The following is a 21,184-nucleotide window of genomic DNA, read 5'->3' on the forward strand; positions in this document are numbered from 1 at the left end:
TGCAAAATAATTTGAAATTATACTTACGAAAAAAAAACTAATTAAAGCATATTTCAAATGCGGATCACTTCATCCAGCGAAACCACGTGATATTACTCATCCAAGATGGACTTTAAAAAACTTGCGGCGGATGCTTCTACTGTCTTTAATCGTGCCGTGCAGGTAACAAATGCAATTTGTATAACAAGGAATTCTAGAATTTAAACATATATGTTTTAACGCCTACGCTGTAATACAAAGCTTTATTTTGTTTGACAATATTTCTAACAACTTTCTTCCAGCAACATTTGACGTTTTGGCGATTTGTCATTGTCAAGTAGAAAGCACTTGCATAGAGTTGGTGTGTTTTCTTTTAAATGTAACAAAATTCATTTAAAGATTTTTAGGCAAGCGATTTGTTGTGATATGGAATTTAACTTAGATCTACACAAGTTTGAGAAACATCTCATTCCCCTGGCGTGTAGTGGCCTCGTGTACAGTTGGGTGTGACTGAAATGCGCAATACACTGCAATACAGTGCAACACAGCGCAATACACTTCATAACACAAGTCCAGTTGCAAGTAAACACAGGAAAGTGTAATCTCAAATAAAATAGGGTGATATAAAAGCAAAACATAGTACATAGTAATTAATATTACTGATCTAACTTGACAATGTTTTCATTGTTTGGTCAGTCGCCATGTTGGCGAGTAGCTCTTCTTGGCCAGTAATATATCCAAGAAAAGCCACTCGCCAACATGGCTGCCAACGGGACAATATAAAAGTCTTGCTGATTGGTTAAGTTATATCAACGATAGGTTGTTTTTATACCACCCTGCTTTGCTGGAAATGGTCATTTCTTTTGTGTAATTGCAACTGGATTTGATTTTTGAAGTGTATTGAACTGTGTTGCGCTGTATTGCGCTGTATTGCGCATTTCAGTCACACCGTGTACAGTTTCACTTACGATAATTTGTTTGACATATTTAGTAAATAGAGAAATAAAGTTGCCTGGGGGAGGGGACCGGGGGTAATTTTCATATCCTTTAAAAAACATCCCCGAAAGCTGGAAAAACGTGCTACAGATACGTTCTTTTTTTTTTTTTTTTTTTTTTTTTTTTTTTTTTTTTTTTTTTTCATTGTATTATTGAAAATGAAATTGTTGTATTTCAGTCTGTTCTCATACTAAAATATGCTACACAGCACAGTACACTAGGAAAAAAACTCTGTACCCAAGTAAACATGACAAAAATAGCTCTGGGCAAGACAATAGGATAATATAAAAGAAAAGTATACTAGAAAGTATTTTATATTGCTGGTCCAACTTAACAAATCAGTATGATGTGTCTATATATGACAGATCTATCATCAACCATATTGCCAAGAAGTGCTACTACATGTAGATTTGTTTACTTTGATCTTTAAACATTTTACCCGAGCAGCAATCAAATTTACATTAAATGTTAATTTTAATTTGTATTTAAATGAGTGAATAAACTCTCATCTTACTTCCATCACTATCTTCAGAGTTGCTTGCATTTCAAAACTTTGTCAGGATGGTGTATGGCTAGTTTGCCTGGAAGTGATAAATTGGATTACTTATGGCATTTATCTTTTATAGATAATAAAAAAAGTATTACTTGTGCTTATATAAGTTACAGAATAAGTTATTAATGTACTTTTAAGTTTAATTTTAGGTGTTTAATAACTTGCGATACCCTTTGTCCCTTTTATTTTACAGTCCAAGAACTGCTAAGAATTTGTAAAGCCTTTTGCAGTTTGTATTCTAGGCAACAGACTGGTTAACTACAAAGAAACTGGCCCTTTATAGTATTGATTTTTCACTCGTGTGTATTGAACAGTTTTTTTTTAATTTGTGTTCATTGATGTTGAAGTCAAAAAGAAAAAGGAGAGACAGATACAGCAGTATGCTTAATAACAATGCAAAAACTATAGTTTTCCACTAATCAACTACTACAAAAACAATATAATGTAGGTGCAGTACCCCAATATAATCCTTTGCTGGCAAGACATTGCTTCTTCAAGGTGAAGATTATTAATTCATCAGAAAATATTACGTTCAAATCTTCTGAGTACAAGCCAGTGGAAATCTGTCACAAATAAGAGTGTCACAGCACTGCATAATGCCAGACAAAAATAGAATACTTGTAAGAATCTTATCATGTGAAGGGGAGTTAACCCCAAGAAATATGGGCAAAACTCTCTCTGCAGAGAATTTCATCTTAGAAATCAATATAAAAATAACAAAACATGAATAATACATATACTGTTGTGCAAAAGACAGCAATTCTACAAAACCAGCCAGAAAAATATATATATTGTGGATAAATTTTGCTAGCTTTTATTTGTTAAAATAGTTGTAAGAATTATTGAAGAAGAAATTGCTAAGTTTCAGTTGATGCATAATGCACTCGAGTGAAAATGATTGTTACTGCATATTTCATTGCCTGTTAAATTAGTCTGTGTTTTCACCAGATATGCTTTCAACATTTTTTTTTATCTTTTGTTAAATTATTTTTTCACCTTACTGTATTTCATTTTTGGATTTGGTGAAGTAAGTGACCCTAAATACCTTTATCCTGTTTTTCATTCCAACAACTGTCCATAGTATTTCAGCTGGAAAATTTTAAAAGGGGTGAAACAATGGTAGGCAGATGATGTCTTATACTAAAAAGAAATGTCATATCACTGGGTTAAAGTGTTATTTTAGTGTCCAATAAGAATATAGTAATAACTTCTTTTTGTATTCATTTTAGTTTACTGAAGAAAAGTTTGGCCATGCGGAAAAGACTGAACTAGATGCTCACTTTGAGAACTTAATGCAAAGAGCTGATACTACCAGAATCAACACAGAGAAAATACTTGGTGCTACTGAGAGTGTCCTGCAGCCAAACCCAAGTAAGAGTTCACAGTAGTCTAGAATATCAACAGAATGTTTTTCACAATAAATATATTTTGCATTTTGTAAATGTGAGTTGGAATGATACAAATGTCTTCACAAAATTATATGCATCTTTCATCTTGAAATTTTGGATAAGCCAGTGGTTTTCTTTTTTAACTGTGGATGCTATGAGTGTATTATCCCAAACACCAACTGTTTACATAAGATTTTTTTCTCCAGACACTTTTTTCTAATCATTAGAAAATGTGTGGTTTTTATTATGTACAGACACAGATGTGTCTGTACATATTGCCATCACCTGCGTCTGTCGTCGCCGTCGCCGTCCCTGTCGCCGTCGATGTCGCCGTCGCCGTCGCCGTCGCCGTGCACTTTCATCGTTAACACAATAAGTGGAAGACAGTTTTACTTTTTGGCTTTATATTTACAGAGCTGATGAATATTCATAAAACGCAGGTCAAGTTCGAAAATCAGCATGTTTGGGCAATTATTGTAGTATTTATGCTGTGTTTTCACTTTTTAGCATATATGCAACACTGTTAACACATTTCAAGGAAAACCGATAGACCTGTTGTCATGAAACTCACAGGAGTAATTAATCTTTCTAAAACGCAGATCAAGTTCGAAAATCGGCATGATCGGGCCACTATTTTAGTAGTTATGCTGTTTTTTTCACTTTTCAGCATATGTGCAACACTGTTAACACATTTCAAGGAAAACCGATAGACCTGTTGTCATGAAACTCACAGGAGTAATTAATCTTACTAAAATGCAGGTCAAGTTCGAAAATCAGCATAATCAGGCCATTATTTTATAAGTTATGCTGTTTTTAAACATTTCCTCAGATTCAATTCTTAGGCATGTTAACAGTCTCATTATTTAACTAATAAGATTTGTAAAAGTGTTTGTTTGACATTTCCTGCATCTTTACAACATTGTTAGTTGATTTTGTAAAAATGATGGTAAACTTGTTATTGTGTATTGTGTAATAAAGTTTCAAAAATGGAAATAAACTCATATCATTGCAGTTTGTAAGATTCAATCATTCACTATGTTCAGAAACTCAGAATGGAGGAAATTGGACTTTTGACACTGTTCTATTGATATTTTTCACATCTCATCAATTTTCTTAGTTGATCATATAAAAATGGCAGTGAACTGTTAATTTTGTTTTATGTTAAAAAAGTGTTAAAAATGGAAATAAACCCATTTCAGAATAGTGCTGTCTTGTTTACATTTTGGCATTTTCAAGTTGTGACTTTGAAGTTCCATGGGCCTGAAGACCTTTGCTAGTCAAATTTTCTGAATATCCATAATACTAATATTTTATTATTAAAAATTGATGGTCATTATGCTGTTAAACGTTATGTAATATTGCATCAAAATTTGGAAAAAAATATTTTGGGCACTGCTCCCATGATGACCATTTAAGAAAAATCATGTCACTTACTGTTCTCAAACTTACAGGAAAGAAACATGGGACTAAAATACAGCTTCAGTAGGCAATGCAGTCTGTTTGGTAATTCTTTCTGCTAGTTAAACATTTTTTTTTTTTTTAATGAAAATTTAATTTTTCACATATTGGCATTTTCAAGGTGTGACTTTGAAGTTCCATGGGCTTGAAGACCCATGCTAGTCACATTTTCTGAAAATCCATGATACGTATATTTTATTATTAAAAATTGACGGTCATTATGCTGTTAACCATTATGTAATATTGCATCAGAATAGAAGAAAACACAATTTTGGGTGCTGCTGCCATAATGACCATTATGGGAAAACCATGTTAGTGATGATTGCCAAATGTTCAAAAAAGAAATACAGGACTAAAATGCAGCCTGAGTTGGAAAAGCAGTCTAATTGGCTTCTTTTTCTGGAAGTTATACATTTTCAAAGTGTGAACTTGAAATGCCATGGGCCTGAAGCCTTATGTTTGTTACACATTTTACTTACATTGGTATTACCTGTTGAGCATAATTAAAATTTGATGTTGAATTTGCAGTTTAACATAATGTACTTTTGCATCAGAATTGACAGTAGCCTATTTTGTGCATAGTTATTTCCTGCTTTTTGTCTGTACATTTGACAGCTTTGCTGCCTTGTTGTTTACCCCACATTGCAAGAGATAATAAGTCTTAACAATTGTTTTCTACAGATGCTCGTGTGGAGGATTTTCTCTATGACAAATTAGACCGTAAGAAAAGAGAACGTCAAAACAACTTGGAAAGATTAGGTCAGTTTATGGTGGATGCTGGCAACGACTTTGGTCCAGGGACTTCATATGGTAAGTAAGCTGATGTGTGTGTGTGTGTGTGTGTGTGTGGGGGGGGGGGGGGGGGGGGCTTTTTTACTGTCTGGAAGTGTTTTGTTTCTGTGTTGCAAAAAATATTTAAAATAACACAACTGAAATTGCTAATAGGACTCTCTGATAAATATTTTCACAGTATTCAATTTCCATTGAACATTGCAGCTCTTGTTGCATTAAAAGTTAGTCATGCATAAAACAGATCATCTTCAAGTCTTTGAATTAATCAAAATCTTGAAGGTGGCGATGCTGAAAAATAATCAATGCAACATGTTCCAGAATTTTCCTAGAACTCATGAATGCATCATGGTATTAAAGTGGCTTCATTGATTGAATGATTCTATTTCAAAACATCTTAATTCTTTGGGCAGTGCATTATATGATTGTGACCATAATGTCTTCAGTAAACCTTTTTGCCTCATCTATTCCTACAGCTATTAATATAGATATACTTAAAATGTGGTACAATTGCCCATTTTCCAACACATTTTTATGGATCAAGAACAGAATCTGATGTAAATATATCACCGAGAGTAAAAGATATAATCAAGGGAATGGCAGTGTGAAGTGAGACCTTGAGACTATGAAACGGGAATTGATATATAAGTTCATCAGAAAAGGGGCACTATTGTAATTAATATACAAATTTGTGGAAAAGTACCTTTAATAACTGACATTCTGACTGTGAAATTTACCTAAGGCAAGTGCTATACTTTCAGTTCGACTTCTTATTCCTCGTTATTTCATTAGAAAACTGATAGCAGACTGTGTCACCCGAGGAATTGTATTCTTCTGTTTAGATTAAGTGGGTATCAGATTATTTTTTATCTCATGGCTTTATCTATATGAAATCAACCATTACTTTAATATCATTCCTCTCCTTTCAAATTTCCGATATTAATTTGGTTCATTTGCACTTATTTTATATATATATATATATATATATATATATATATATATATATATATATATATATATATATATATATATATATATATATATATATATACGTAATAACTGCAAATGAAACCAAATATATATATATAAAACCATGCTCCTCATACCTCTCAGCACTATGTAACACAACATATTAAGTGACATTTTTAATTCTGTGGAAAAAAAATTATTATACAGATGATTTGCAACAATAAGATGATAGGCATGATTCAGTATTAAATTATTCATGACAGTTTGAATATATACTTGTGCATCATACATTCTATATTTTCTTCAGGTAAAGGTCTTATATTACATAAACATAACGTCCTGTTTCAGTTTTCTGTCACAGTTACTGACTCACATTGAATTGACCTTTTTGAAAATTAAAGTATTTTATTAGTCCTTTTGTGGAAGGTTATATTTTTTTTATTCATATGCTTTGTGTTGCATTAAAAAGAGGCCAGGTTTTGGTTTTTTCCTTTCATGAAAGTGAATGCATTACTTGGTTCTTATTTATACTGACCTTATGCTAAAAAGTAAGGCAAAATCTAGACATATCCAGAGTAACAGTTTTGTGTTCATCTTTGTGTTCATTATAAGATTAATGACGTACAAGAAAGTTTAATGAAGATAATGAGCACAACTAAGATTTCATCTTGGCACAGTCTGGTTTGTTAACAGAACCATAAGACACATATTAAATTATACACCGCTCAGAGGAATGGCTGTTTCCTGTTTAAATCATCATGTTTGTTCAGAGAATCGATACTGTAATGTAATTCCCAAGTCATGAGGCTTGCCCAAGCCAGGAAATGTGCTCTGTGAAATGGGTTGTTCAGACAGAAAGCGATGGAGGTATAATCAATATCCTCTCATCTAGACCAGATAATACCATGAAACAGTAATAAACATCTTTCTGCCTACTTTAAATGTTGATACATTGTTTTTGGTTTTTTTTTTTTTTTTTCCAAGTCACTTAGGTGAGATGTGTATTTTTTATTGAGTCCTGATGGTGAAACAACTCAGTTACCAAGTCGTGATGTTGAAACAACTAAGCTGTTGAGTCATTGAATAGTCATTTGAAGCAGGTAACTGACTGTCTATAGCAAAAGATAAAAAAGGTTTTTCTTTTGTTTAAATATAGTCATATTTATGAAATTATTATAATTCTTCAATATCATTTCTTTAAGAAGGATATAAATGCAGCATGTCTGCATTTTTAAAAAAGATGCAAGTGCCCACAAGAGTAGTCTATAAAAATTTTTGTCTTCATCCAGATATGTTCTAATTCCTAAGCTTGAAGTAAAGGTCCAGAGTGTATATCATTGGTATAAATTTTGTAGAGGACAGAACTAATGATTTTCCTATGAAGTGAAGTACAAAAAAAGTACAAAGCACCAGAGTTTCATTAGAAAGCTGTCATAAATGAGACTAATACTGTTAATGGGCCTTTTTTCATACACCCAACTCTTTACTTGCAGTAAGTTTCAATATTTCAGTGAATGTTTATTTAATAGGTACTGTTTATCTGGAACTGTTCAAATGTCAGATTCTCTACAGACATCATTAAATTGAGTTTCTCAGAAATAGCCAAAGAGAATTGATAGAAGAAGGCCTACGCAAGTTTAGAATGCAGGATGTCAGTGACTATTGATTTCTTGGAAAATCCCAGTGAAGTGATGGTTCCATGAGATTTTCATGAAAAGCCTGAGTGCCTGTTTTATGCCTCATCCTGTTTTGTTAAGAACTCCATTTTGTTTGTGTGTAAAATTGCCAATTATTTATGACCATAAAAAATTCAGTATACTTAGGATAGACTTAGGATAGACAAATATATATGTCATTGTTTTTATGAAGAACAATATAAGTTCACTTGAAAAGATTGATTTGGAAACTTACATCATTTCTCTGGCTGGAACAATTGTCACACATAGAACATTATTGTTAACAGACAACTTATAAATAAATTCATATTTAATTGAATACCAGCTACTTCATTTCTATAGTACAGAAATTATTGGTACATGAAGTGAAATACTCTGGAATAATTTGATTAGTTGTGTCTAGAATTTAGTTTAAAGTCATCTTGAAAGGTTTTCAATTGCTATAATATTGATCTGTAGATGTATCTTCTTGCAGACCTCCCTCATCAAGCATAGATTTTATCTGCATGATAGTTTCTGAAGTGGTTATGTTTGAGCATGGAACAGACAACTCCTTTTTTCTTTTGGATATTTTATATTCAAGCCCCACTGAGGGAAAATGGATGGATCTTTTTCCAAAGTTAGACAAATGAAAATGGTTTATATAAAATAAAAATGGAGGGAGGGAGTAAGGAATTCAAAAGTTAGTTTTGGTCACTCTGGAGAAATTTGGCGTTCTGTCAAATAACTAAATTTTCAATAAGGATTAAAATGCATTCCTTTTACAAGTAGATAAATCCTTTTTTCAGGTTATATTTAACACTTGTATGTGAAATATGTGGTAGACCTCAAGTTTTCTTGTTCTCTGCAAGTGAGGCTCACTTGTTTAAATATGGTTTTCACTAGATGTAGAAGAAATGTAACAATATGCAACTAAATAAAAATATTCACTGGACTTCACACCAATCTTGAACAATACCAATCTCAGACTTTTGAACAATGCAAGCTTGTTTTTGAACTGGTGTGTTTTTATGTTTCAGTGTCATATTTTATTATTCTGTCATTTCTAGGGAACTCACTGGTGAAATGTGGTCAAACACAACAGCGTCTTGGCCAGGCTGAGAAGGATTTTGTGTCCACTTCTGCCAACAACTTCCTGACACCACTGAAGAACTTCCTAGAGGGAGACATGAAAACTATTCAGGTTAGATTCAATAAATTACATTTATTTTCAACTTAATAATAGCTGACAGAATTAAAACATCGTTACTATCTACTCAAATTGAGCACTGCTGACTGCGTCCAAACATCCAAACACTTCTTGTATCTTTTACAGTTGTCTGGAAGACTATAGAGATGGAAAAACAACCAACTCCATCACAATTTGCTCAAAGTTCTCACTGGAAAGATATCACATCTAACATGACTGAAACACTATTTGACAGAATTTCATACCAGAAGAAAAGAAAGTAAAATGTTATTGTATATCTGTTCTTTTGCAGAAAGAACGCAAGTTACTGGAAACCAAAAGATTGGACCTGGATGCCGCCAAGAGTCGTGTTAGGAAAGCAAGGTCCCAAGCTGCTCAACAGCAGGTTAGTATCAGCAGGAACAAGATGATGACAGTCTTGGGGGGAGGGGGGTAATAAACACTGAGTTATCTAAAGAAAAAACTGAAGGGGGTGAATTTTAAGTGGTCAGCATCTGTAACTCTGTATATCTTACCCATTATTTGTGAAGTCTCTGTCAGTTACCCTTAACGCTGGTTGTTAAGTATGGTTGTTGAATATTGTATTCATATTGCTGTGCTGCCTGCTGTTAAGATGCATGAACACGAGGCAGTTGTTTGAGTTGAAATATCTAACATCAATATTGCAAAATATTGTCTTGCAAGTATTACTGATTTTTTAATTAAAAAGGTTTATCTGTTTGGTTGAGGATTTTTTTATGTATATAATTTAAACTTGCACATCTTTTGATAGATATCAAGGTTAGGTTAGTCTTGGTTATTAAAATGTGTTCAGGTTTGACAACCATAGTCGATTAATTAGGCTATATTTGTGTTTGGTTTTCCTGTATACAATTGTTACCTGAAATGATATATAAAGATTATATGAAATTGTGGAAAAATTATTGTTCAAATTTTTATTTTATTTATTTAATTATTTATTTATTTAATTTGTTTTGTTTTGATTACATGTAGGTTCCTGTTTTCTTGGGAGTGGTTTTGAAAAATGTAGCTTTTTTAACATGGGAAGTTTAAGTAGTAAAGTCGGCTTGAATTAATTAGCCCATAATTTTTCTTCTTAAGTTAAACATTTGATTTGGAGTGTTTAACTTTTTATGATATTTCCTTTCTTATCAATTTCGGTGTGTGAATGTTCAGCTGTTTTCAGAGCTTTTTCTGCATGCAGCCATCCTTTTACTTATTTCTTTATGTTAGATTTGTAGCTAATCCTCAGCATATCTTAAAATATCATGGAACACCTAGCATTTTCCAATATTATCACAACTAATGCAATCACAGCATAGCTAACAGGAACACAGAACAACTAACACAATCTTATCCTAGCACAGCTAAATTGATCACGTATAGCACACTTTTGACTTATACTAGGGAAAAAAACCCATAGTGCCATAGATTCTTTACAGAGTTTATTTATTTATTTATTTATTTGTTTGTTTATTTTTCCATACAAAATGTGATCATTGTAATGGGTATATATATTTATATAAGGGCAAAAAATTACTGACTTCATAAAATGTTGCTAATGACTGTCTATTTCTGCTCTTTCTTCCAGTTTAATCCCAATATGACTCCTCAGGTGTGCTTTGTATGTGGCTTGTAATGTGCACTCCCCTCTTTTATCATGTACTGTTTGATACCAGTGTATATTCATATAGATGTATATTCACATACATTTGCTGCTCATGTATATGAAGCAGATTATTTTAAAAATTGTTAAGAACTCTTTACTACTTTCTGGTGTTGGTATACAAACGTGTCAGTGTGTAAAATGCCCTGGAAAGTTCTTTGAGGCCTTTTCCAAATAACACTATTAATAGAGCTGTATAAAGCTGGAACTGTCTGCGCTTCTCATTTATTATTTATTCTGTTTCAATATATTGTTTACAGTCTAGATGGTTATTGGATTATCATACCAGGGGCCAAAAATAAAATGCTGATCCAAATTGATTTACTATTAGGGTAAATCTTATTTAATTCTGTCTGATACAGGAGGGCATTGGAATCTGATTTATGTAATAGATTTCTTGGTAAGCTAACCCTGATATAAAAAATGGACAAAAAATTGTGAATCAATTTCTGGCTTTTTTCACTCAGGATATTTAAACTTTATGTAAGAATGTTCGTAAGAAGGAATAACCTCAATTAAACATGAAGTAAAGATTTTTTTAAATATTTAACTTAAAGATTTTGTTGCTTCTGATTTTTTTTTTATTTTTTTTTTAGTAAAGTATGTTATTCAGTCCAAGTGACTCTCATTACTTTAAACTAAATTAATGTTATTTCCTGGTATCAGACAGTACTCTTTTAATGTATAAATGCATGTTAACATGTAGGAAGATACTTGTGTGTCAGGAATAGTGTATTATTATATTTATTTATTTATTTATTTATTTAATTGACAAGTGCTATGTATTTTTAAGTTTCTGTTAGGTTGTTGACACCATGAAGCCGTGATATTTCACTTTGGATAGTGCATTTATTTGCGATTTTAGGTTCTGTTACTTGAAGTGTTCTGTGTATGATTTGGTTTAATGCTGAAAATTATATTTGGCTATTGATTTAAGAAATCCTGTTTCCCCCAAGAGTTTGTTTTTGAAAATACAGAATATGTTTTTATGCACTCTTTCTTGTTTTGTTAGATGTAGAAAGTTTTGTCTGTGACCAGTCAGCTTTATGTTGCGTATTCACAGAAAATTGTTTGTTAACAAGTGTTAAATTGAAAATGTGCATGTTAATTAACAGTCAACCTCAGTAATGCTTTGCTGAATAAATACCCAAAAATACTAAAAAAAAAAAAAGAGCTTGAATTAATAGGCAAACTGCATATTACATCCTTGAACAAATATCATGACAGATTATCATTAAGAGCATATCTTATCATTAAGTTTTGTATATTAATGCCACAAAGGATGCAGAGGATATGTTGGTCAAAGTAAGTTTTTTTCTACATGTAGTTAAAAGTAAAAACAATAACTGTATTCTCTTTATTTTTTGAAGAAAGAGTTTTGAACATTTTCCAAAACTGATGAGCTCAAATTATGTTCTAAGATGTAGAAATTGGAATACGCTATGAATTGTCTAATGATTATGTACATAGCCCTTTTGGGGCCCAAAGTCACAGGTGAAATCAGGTTATGCTTTAAAAGTTTCATTAGTTTAGCAGATAGTAGAAGAATCAGGTTATTATTTTTAATTTTCTACTCTAGTGCTACATATTTGAAATTATCAGTAGCTTGTTGTGGAAGTCTCCTTTCAAGGAGCATTGAGATAAATATCATTATAAGATAAAAAGGACAAGCATCTTCAATGCACATCAGGGTTACATGCACATTTTTAGCATGAAGGCTGGCAGTGTCACATATCCACACAATATAAAATATGGCTTACACATTAGAATTGCTGTTGGTCTTGGTTATTTTCTGTTTTCATTAAGCTGGCTTGTGCTTCTATGCATATTACATGTTTTCCCAAATAGTGCTAAAGTACTTAATTTTCATTTAGATTTTGATTGCAACAACAACACTTTCTAGTAATAAAGAGAAGGGTTGGGTAAAGTAAAAAAAAAAAAGAGGACCAAATGAAAAATATTCCTTCCCCATATTTTGTATTTTTTTTCAATATCTCATATATAACTTGGCATTCTTACCAAGAATTCTATAAAGTCTAGCTGCCCAACAATCAGAAGTTTCTGACTTGCCTACCTCAATTTTTGTGCTACTATCATTTAACTCTAAAGCGTTTTTATTCAGTTTGGTCAGGTTGGTCATCTTTTTTGCCCCTTTTATTTTCAAAATCCTATGTTATTTGCTTAGTTGATCAAATTCCTTTAATTTTGTGCCTAAATTATTTGTTGTCAAGTCTACTGAGTACATTTTTGTTTGACACAATTGTCACTCTTTGCCAGGTTATATTTGCCTGTTTTTTCTTCCCTGTTTGGAAGCTAATGTGGTTTCCATTATATTTCCTTCTGCAGCCTGGTTTGATAGAGTCATGCTTTCCACCTGTCCCTCCTCTCCGCAAATCTCCAGAGCGAGAAGAGCTTGACCACAGGATCAGTGTGGAACAGGTCAGATACTCACCACTAGGGGGACACGGGCATGGGGTGTAGCTTTTCTTGCATTGGTTGTGGAAACTTGAATATAAGCTTTGTTATGCTTGAAACAACTAGTAACACAAAAAAAAAACTATCTGCACAGGCCTTTGTCTTGGAGAGCTGCACTGAATTTCATAACGTAAAATCTTTGTTTCGATAAAATATTAACAATTTTTTTTTTTTTTTTTTTTTTTTTTTTGGTAATTGGTATGTGTTTCACATCCAACCCTTCTCTTTTTCTTCAGAGTATTAAGTTTTCTGTTTCATCTTTTTGTATGGTTATTATTATTATATACACAAAGCATACTTATACTGAAGGCTGAACTGAGCTATATTAAAGTACACTTATGCCTTAGGAAGGCGTGAAGTTTGTAGAACTAGACGTACCATTTTTGCTTCAGTAGGTTTCATATCTGTGCATCTCCGTAGCAGTGTATCCAGGTAGCAAACCATTTATTTTCTTTCCATTAAGCATGTAAGTCAGACCTTAAATATGATCAAGATTAGTGCTAATTCTGATTTATATGTACATGTGTTTCACTCCTGTTATCAGGTACCTCTTTAATTTTCATTGCTGCCCACATGAAAAACGCAGTAGATACTCCAGCGCAGTAGGCTACTGCAATCATACTGCAAACATGCCTCAAATCTGATTCGATTTGGGAGCAAATTAGCATATTTGAAACATGCTTCTATCGTGCTGCTAATCTACTGCATTGATGCTCCTCTCTGTACAAACCTATGTACTTTTTGGAGTAGAATTGCAGTAGGCTATACTGCATTTCTACTGCAAATATGCTCCACACCACTACTGCATTAATGCTTCTTTGCTACTTTGATACTACTGCATTTTCGTGCGGGTGTATTTTGGAGATGACCCTTATGTGGCATAATTTTTTTGAAAACAATAAAATAAAAAGGCGTATGATAGGAGCACATTTTTTTTTTTTTTTTTTTTTTTAAAGGGAGACTTTTTGAATTGGTCACGCTGACCTATTTTTAAAGGTCCTAACTTTTGACACCAGACTAGGGCATATATTCCCATGTGCTTGCCTTACTACTAATATAAATCAATCAAGCAATGTTTTGTTTCCTTTTTATGTGTGGATTATTTTATAGTACAAAAGTTGATGGTACATCATGTTGTGTAGAAATGTAAAAAAAAAAATTAAAGGAACATATCCTTTTTGTGGGACTTAATTATTGCCTAAAAATTGCCTGATTTTATCAACCTTTTATGGTTCTTTGTAATAATCATTTCATTGAACAACATTCAGCTCAAAAGTATCTAATACTTAAGACTATTTAGCCTTCACTCATCATGTGCCTTCAGAAAGATGACATGCATTCCTTGCCTTGACACTTTGCATAAACATGCAATTTTTAGGCAGGGAGAGTAGTTTCATTACTTCAGAAGGCTATTACATGTTTTTAAGACACAATTACAGGCCATTTGGAGAAGAAAAAGAGTAATTTAAGACAACAGAACTCCATCAGTAACCCATTTAAGTAGCTCACTCATGTGTTAGGTTGAAGACATGCAGATATTGCCAAAAATATTATATTTTGATAACTTCAAACAGGGACAAAATTAACTATCATTATGATCTTGGGATGGTTTAAATCTGCTTTTGAATGAATATGATGAAGTGATGAATATTATTAAGTTTATATTTTAGCCTCTGGTTAGGTTTAATGGTGTCAAAAACTCACTTGCAAGTTTTGTTTATAAATTAAAGAAACCTTTTCCCTGATTTCACCATGACATTTTTAAACCATAAATTTTCATTGATATATGACATTGCAATTTTAGTGATTGATTGATCCTTTACGTCATCTTTAAGCATATTGTAAACATTGCAAAAAAATTGATTTTTTTCTTCAGATATGACCAGTCTTGATAACTGGAAGTTGTTATCAATTGTGATCTGTACATTATTATCGTTAACCAGCAGAAATTTTTGTTTTAGGCAGAGACAGATCTTCGCAACGCTCAGTCTGAGTTTGACAGACAGTCTGAAATCACCAAGTTGCTCCTAGAAGGGATTAGTAGCACACATGTGAGTACAGGGACTTACAGTAAACCTTATACAAGTTTCACAAGAGGAGGTTAAGGGCGCATTTCCATAGATTTTAGAACGATCTATCCCCATTGGGAGTCCCACTAAATTACTGTCAGATAATCCGGCTTAAATATCCGTCCCGCCTACTACAAGCTGTAAGGGGGTAATTAACTTTTGTGCGGGGTCAGCTGACTGCAATTTAGCGTGAACCCCCAGGGAGTTAGGTCGATTTAGTAAGATCGATCTTAATCTCTGGGACTGCCCTCTAAGACTTGACATTTTTCCTTGATTTTTTAAGACCCAGTTTTGAGCCACTTTAAACCTAAATGTATGGATAGACTGCTGAGCTACTGAACCAATTTTGTGAAACAGACCCCTGATGGTAAGAGGAGTTTAAAAAATACTATGAACAAGATTCTTGATTTTTATCCAGAGGTCTTTTTTCCTGTGAACTGCAGATTGATAACATTTCATTGAAAGCTTTTATACGAGAGCACTGCTTTGTATTATTTGCATTTTTGCCCAGAGGCACATTATGGGAATAAAACCTATCGGGCATTTTTCATCACATGCTAACAAGGTTTACTTACGTTGTGTATCGTCAAGAAATGGTTTTGTAAAGACTTTCTGAAATTTGATTGAAACTTTGATTGATGACTTTAAAAGTTTATTGATGAGTATATTAAAAATATTAGTTTTGAAATGATGAAAAATATCAAATGTTGGAACTTGTAAGTACAGTACCACATTCAGTATTTTCTATTTCGTGTACTTGGTCGATACTTGAATGATTCTGTTGGAACATGGCCAAGAATCATTGCCATTATTTCTCTGTTATCTGCTTCAGGCACATCATCTCAGATGTTTGAATGACTTCATAGAAGCTCAGACTACGTACTATGCACAGTGTCAACAGTATATGCAGGATCTGCAGAGGCAGCTTGGGAGGTAGGACGTTAATTAACACTGCACAGTAGTCTTGGTAACATGGGATCCATTTTTCTAATCACCCACCTCTCCACTACAGATATGTGGTAAATATAAATGATTAAATGAACAAATGTGTATACATACTTGTACAAAGATGATTGTGAAATAAACACTGTGACAATAATTTGCATGTAGTTAGGTTATTCAGTTGTTTTTCCCCGTTTAAGTCTTGAATCTTTAAGGTTCCCAATGGAATGATCAAAACAGTAATTACACTTGCCATAACCTTTCTTTTTCCAGTTACTCCACAAGCCCCAACAATCCCCAAGGTGGTTTACCGACAGACATTCGCCCTCCTGCATATGAAAGCTTTCCACAGCCATCAGCGCCACCTGCTGGTAATGGAGCACCCTCTGGTGCCAGGAAAGCCAAAGCCCTCTATGATTACGATGCTGCTGGAAGCAAGGAGTTGTCTCTCTTAGCAGATGAGGTAAATGTGAACAGTAATGATGATTTTCTGATGGGAGGGTTTATTGCCTGGTTGACTTATTGATTCTAATAAACTAAAGCAAAAAAAAAAATGACAAATTTTATTTAGGTAATGGTTATTATTGCACATCTTCATTGTTAATGATTACTCCATGCTCTCATGTAAAATTGTGTCCTTTTTCCAAAAATTCTGGACAACCCATATATCCCTAATCTTAATAATTGTAAAATATGCCCTCCATGCCCACCCAACCACACATAACCAGTTTTACCACAGAGTGACACAGCACATAGTACAGGTACATATATGTGCCTTGTGTTTCAGGTGATCACAGTGTATAGTGTGCCAGGAATGGATCCAGACTGGATGATGGGAGAGAGAGGCTCTCAGAGGGGGATGGTGCCTGTCACATATCTAGAATTTGTGGACTGAAATGGGAACTATATGGACATTAATCTATATATATATATATTATGTGTACAATTATACAAGGGTTTTCATTATTGTACTGGCATCTATATACATAATTATGTGGAACTATTGATGATGATTAGTATAAGCATCATCATTATTGTTGCCATTTTGGTATGTGGAGAAGAGCTTTATGTCTTTATGCAAAGTGTAAATGGGGGAAAAGAGTTTACCTTAATAATTGAATTACATGTAAGTTTTCACCATTTTGGTTGCAGCAGTGGGGTTATATCAAAATGCTACGCCAAATATGTGTCTGCATTTTTCCCAATTTCAAAAAATGATAGATTCAGTGTCGTGAAAATTGAAAGGTTTGGATGGTATTCAACGTGTACAGTCTTAGATATTTTGAGAAGGCAAAGATAGGAGTGAACAACTTTTTTATGTTGAAATGCAGAAATGGGTATATAGTTTGTCTGCATAAAAAGGAGTTTTTTTTTTCTTTTTACAAATACGCATGTTGGAGGTGTATATAAATTTTGACTTTTCTCTTTGTTGCGGTCAGGTATTGAACAGGTTATCTTGTGTGACAGTTAATGACATTAATCGACCTTCTAGATGCTTCCTAGAATCAAGATGGACTATTCGCATAAAGAGTTGGGAAGGATAGGTTGTCAAATTGTATCATGTATTTTGCCTAGATCTGAGCAAAAAAAGAACAAACTGTCATCTCTCGTGGGGCGAAGTAAAATCCACTTTCATCGTTGCCATAACTGTTATTGTTTTCCCTGCAAAGAGATGTTAGAAGACACAGGACCAGTTTATTTAATATTTCCTTTGTTATGAAGTACAGAATTTGAATATTATATTGACAAACTAGGAAAATTTCATGTGTAGGATTATTATCTTCATCATGTGTTTATAATTTTTCTTTTGAAAATTTGTTTTTGCGCATCTTTCAATATTTTGTTGAAGCTTTTAAAAAGCTCCTGTGTTTTTTACTTATTTTTTTTCCTCTATTTTCATGTCAGATATGGACTGGCTTTCCTGGTGCCAATGTCTTATTGCCATTGTTGGTAAAATATTAATGACCTGGTTTTGCATTCTATTATTTACTTGTTGTACAATTTTAATTTGATTTATTTTGTTAAGTATCGTGTATCAAAATGGTTCGAGCTGCTGGAAAAATCGCCGCTAGATAGCAGTTTTATTGAATAAAAAAAGTCACCCTGGTCTGAGTGCAGTCATTGTCAAAATGCCACTGTCTGTACCATTTCGCACGTAAAATAGGTACGGATGCAGGAAATGTCGGAAAATTGTAATCTCATTATGACATGCTCGATTAGTCGACGTTGGCATGAGAACGACGGTTTCTGTAGAGATAAAAGTAAAATTGGCAAATTTCATTCAAGGTGTCATTATAGATTGACCACTTTATGTCTTAAAGAAGACGCTAAAAACGCTGTCCCTTTGTTATTTAGATTTTCTTGCCATTTAGTGGAACAGTTAATAAAAGCAGGCAGAATGGTTCATCATGCGTGTTGTCTTTTATATCACATTCAGTTGATGTTAAATATATAGCGGTTTGAACAAATTGAGATTAATTGATAATTGATCCATTGATGGTGGGCTTAAAAAGGACTTAAATTAAAAAGTGAATGAAATCTATCTGTTGTCTTTATGGGTTAACTGAATTTCGGACTCGTATATCAGTAAAATAATTTTAATTTAATCGGTTTCAGTTTATGTGGCTCAACAAAAATGCGAAATGATGTCACTTCGTTGAAGGTCGGGTATATCCTAGAACATACGGAACGTCCTAAAACGAATGTTTACGTTTATACGTAAAACCAGTCGGAAGAGGTTTAGACGCGTGTTATAAAGCACATTATAAGTAAAAAGTATGAATAGATACGTAAATATTTACCGTGATGTTTCTAGACCCGTGGCTCATAATGCCATATTTGGTCGACACGCTAAGTTAATCATTTACACAATGACAACGTATGGTATATACAAAGCATGCTCTTGGCATGCGACGCTCGATTTTTTCCTTAAACGCACCTTTACAAAACGGCCGTATTTTCCTGTTCATTTAGTTTGTCGTTAAAGAGTAATTATCCCTTGGCAATGAAATGCAATCACACGTTTTATCTCATTTTTGTAAAAAAAAAATCAGTCAAACTAAGGTTTCCTCACAATATGTACGCTCAATGTCACACGTAGAAAATATGTTTACCTTGGACTTTGTAAAAAGTCATTTACGTCGTCATGGCAAAGAAAGCTTTGTAAACTAGTTAAGGCGTGTCAAAAAGCACGCACATAAAAAGATGTAAACAAACAGGTAAACATAAATAACAAGGACCAATAACTGGGACCGAACGAAGATGACTGGGGCAAAGTCCACGTCCTCGTCGTCTCCTTGACTCACAGCCATTATTTATATTGCACCGCGCCTGTCAGTATGAATGCAACCTTTTGCTATTACTTGCTCTTTGAAAATCGTTTCATAATTGCTTGATGCCAGCCTATATAGAAACGTGCAGCAAAGTGCATTTGTTAACATTTTTTCACTGGCTTTTGTTCCCATTAGGTGGTTAGGTTCGAATGGGGGCAAAGCAGTGCGTATTGATAGAGGGAAAGTTCTGGGTGAAATGTCCGGATTTCTAACAAACGAAGTTGGACCAGGGAATTATATCCGATATAATTCCCTGGTTGGACGCACGTAATTTAAATCAGAAACTGCACCTCTTCCAACCATCTTTGTTCTCCTTCTCGCACCAATCGTGTCTCCCTTCCGTTCATTCTTCATTCCATTTATATGATTGGTCCATCAATTGTCCTCTGTTCTTGGAAACCGTGTTAAATGAAGTGAACTATTCCACAGGTATGCCTTAAATGATGACTAATTTTTTAGTCAGACAAAAACGACAGCAATCATGATTATGTTTATATTTTATGTATATATTTTATCTATTTTTATGTATCATCACACTGAATAAGTCTAGAACATTTAACCATTGTTTTTGTTATATTCTGACAACAAATGTGGTATTATCTCACACCTACTCCCTACGTCCTTTCAAATCTTTTAAAATATCGAAACAATTACTTCACAGGAGCCTTATATTATGGCAATAAACATAACAGTATGTTATTCATTATGAATATTAACCACTTGATCTGCATGGTATTGCATCAGTCATAACCTCCAAATAATGGCAAGTTTTAATTTGGTTTGTGTGCTTTTAGCACAGATTGATATTCGTTACAGCTAGAAATCATAAGAAATGCAAAAAAAAAAAGGTTAACAGAATGAGTGTAGCAAAGGATAAAAGTAGCAACGAAGTGTGAATGTGAGTGTACATGTGCGTGTGTGTGTTGGGGGGGGGGGGGGGCAGGACAAATGGAGGGAATATCAAAACTAGTTCTTCATGTACCAGTACATGTACCTATCATAACCATATTCAGTTTTCGTCTATTGGAGCAAATAGCAGGTAAATCAGCAGGTAAATCAGTATTTTTCCAAGCATCCCTATTTCCATGCCAATAAGTTTGGTCTGTAATAATACACCGATAGACATTCTATGAAGGCTAAAATCAATATCGCAGTAATTGTGAAACGAATACTGGGACATTGAGTACGCATTTCAGCCCAGTCATTCAGTTTGTTGTGCTGCGGTCGGAAAGAGGTGGGCCGTGGCACCTGATTCAGCCAATCAGAGAGCTTGATCTGGTACACACCTTCCAAATTCCTGATATAGGTCACGAGACGAAGTCACATGCCTTTGTTTACATCAACAGAAAAGTATAAAAAGGATGCACATCTATTGCGAACAAAAAAGACTTATACGAATTAGAAGAACCACTGAAGAGACATCGTTTAGATAACAGCAAAAGCAAGAGAAAGATAAGTTAACATGCAGGGCAAAAAGAAGATTAAACAGAAACCAAAGGTGCCAGAGGCCCCACAGACCAAGAAAGAACAGCTGATGAAAAGGGTAAGAGGACATATAACATTCCATATGAAATATATCCAGGTAGTATAAATGGGGTCATAGGAACTACACCAGGTATTGAGATGACGCTAGCGCACCCATACGTAGTAGATCATTGTGCAGCACATTCCGGAGGCTGCCGTGTTTATCTGTAGTTTTTTAT

The 21,184-nt window shown here is 33.7% G+C and overlaps 1 protein-coding gene across 6 annotated transcripts; it reads left to right on the top strand.

Moving 5' to 3' along the window:
• Positions 1-42: 42 nt before the first annotated feature.
• Positions 43-18,555, top strand: LOC106166222 (endophilin-B1). 6 transcript variants are annotated; one of them, XM_087009477.1, is made up of 12 exons: positions 43-162; positions 2,758-2,899; positions 5,056-5,184; positions 8,858-8,991; positions 9,290-9,382; positions 10,589-10,612; positions 11,945-11,968; positions 13,010-13,102; positions 15,100-15,189; positions 16,040-16,140; positions 16,423-16,612; positions 16,937-18,555. In XM_087009477.1, the coding sequence occupies exons 1-12, from the start codon at positions 106-108 to the stop codon at positions 17,042-17,044; spliced, it is 1,185 nt and encodes a 394-aa protein (XP_086865603.1). In that variant the 5' UTR covers positions 43-105; the 3' UTR covers positions 17,045-18,555. The 6 variants fall into 6 exon arrangements, with proteins under 6 accessions (XP_086865603.1, XP_086865605.1, XP_013400160.1 ...); XM_087009479.1 differs by lacking the exon at positions 13,010-13,102; XM_013544706.2 differs by lacking the exon at positions 10,589-10,612.
• The last annotated feature ends 2,629 nt before the right edge of the window (positions 18,556-21,184 follow it).

Source organism: Lingula anatina, chromosome 3 (assembly GCF_051362555.1).
Source record: "Lingula anatina isolate TDL-2025a chromosome 3, LinAna3.0, whole genome shotgun sequence".
NCBI classification, from domain to species: domain Eukaryota; kingdom Metazoa; phylum Brachiopoda; class Lingulata; order Lingulida; family Lingulidae; genus Lingula; species Lingula anatina.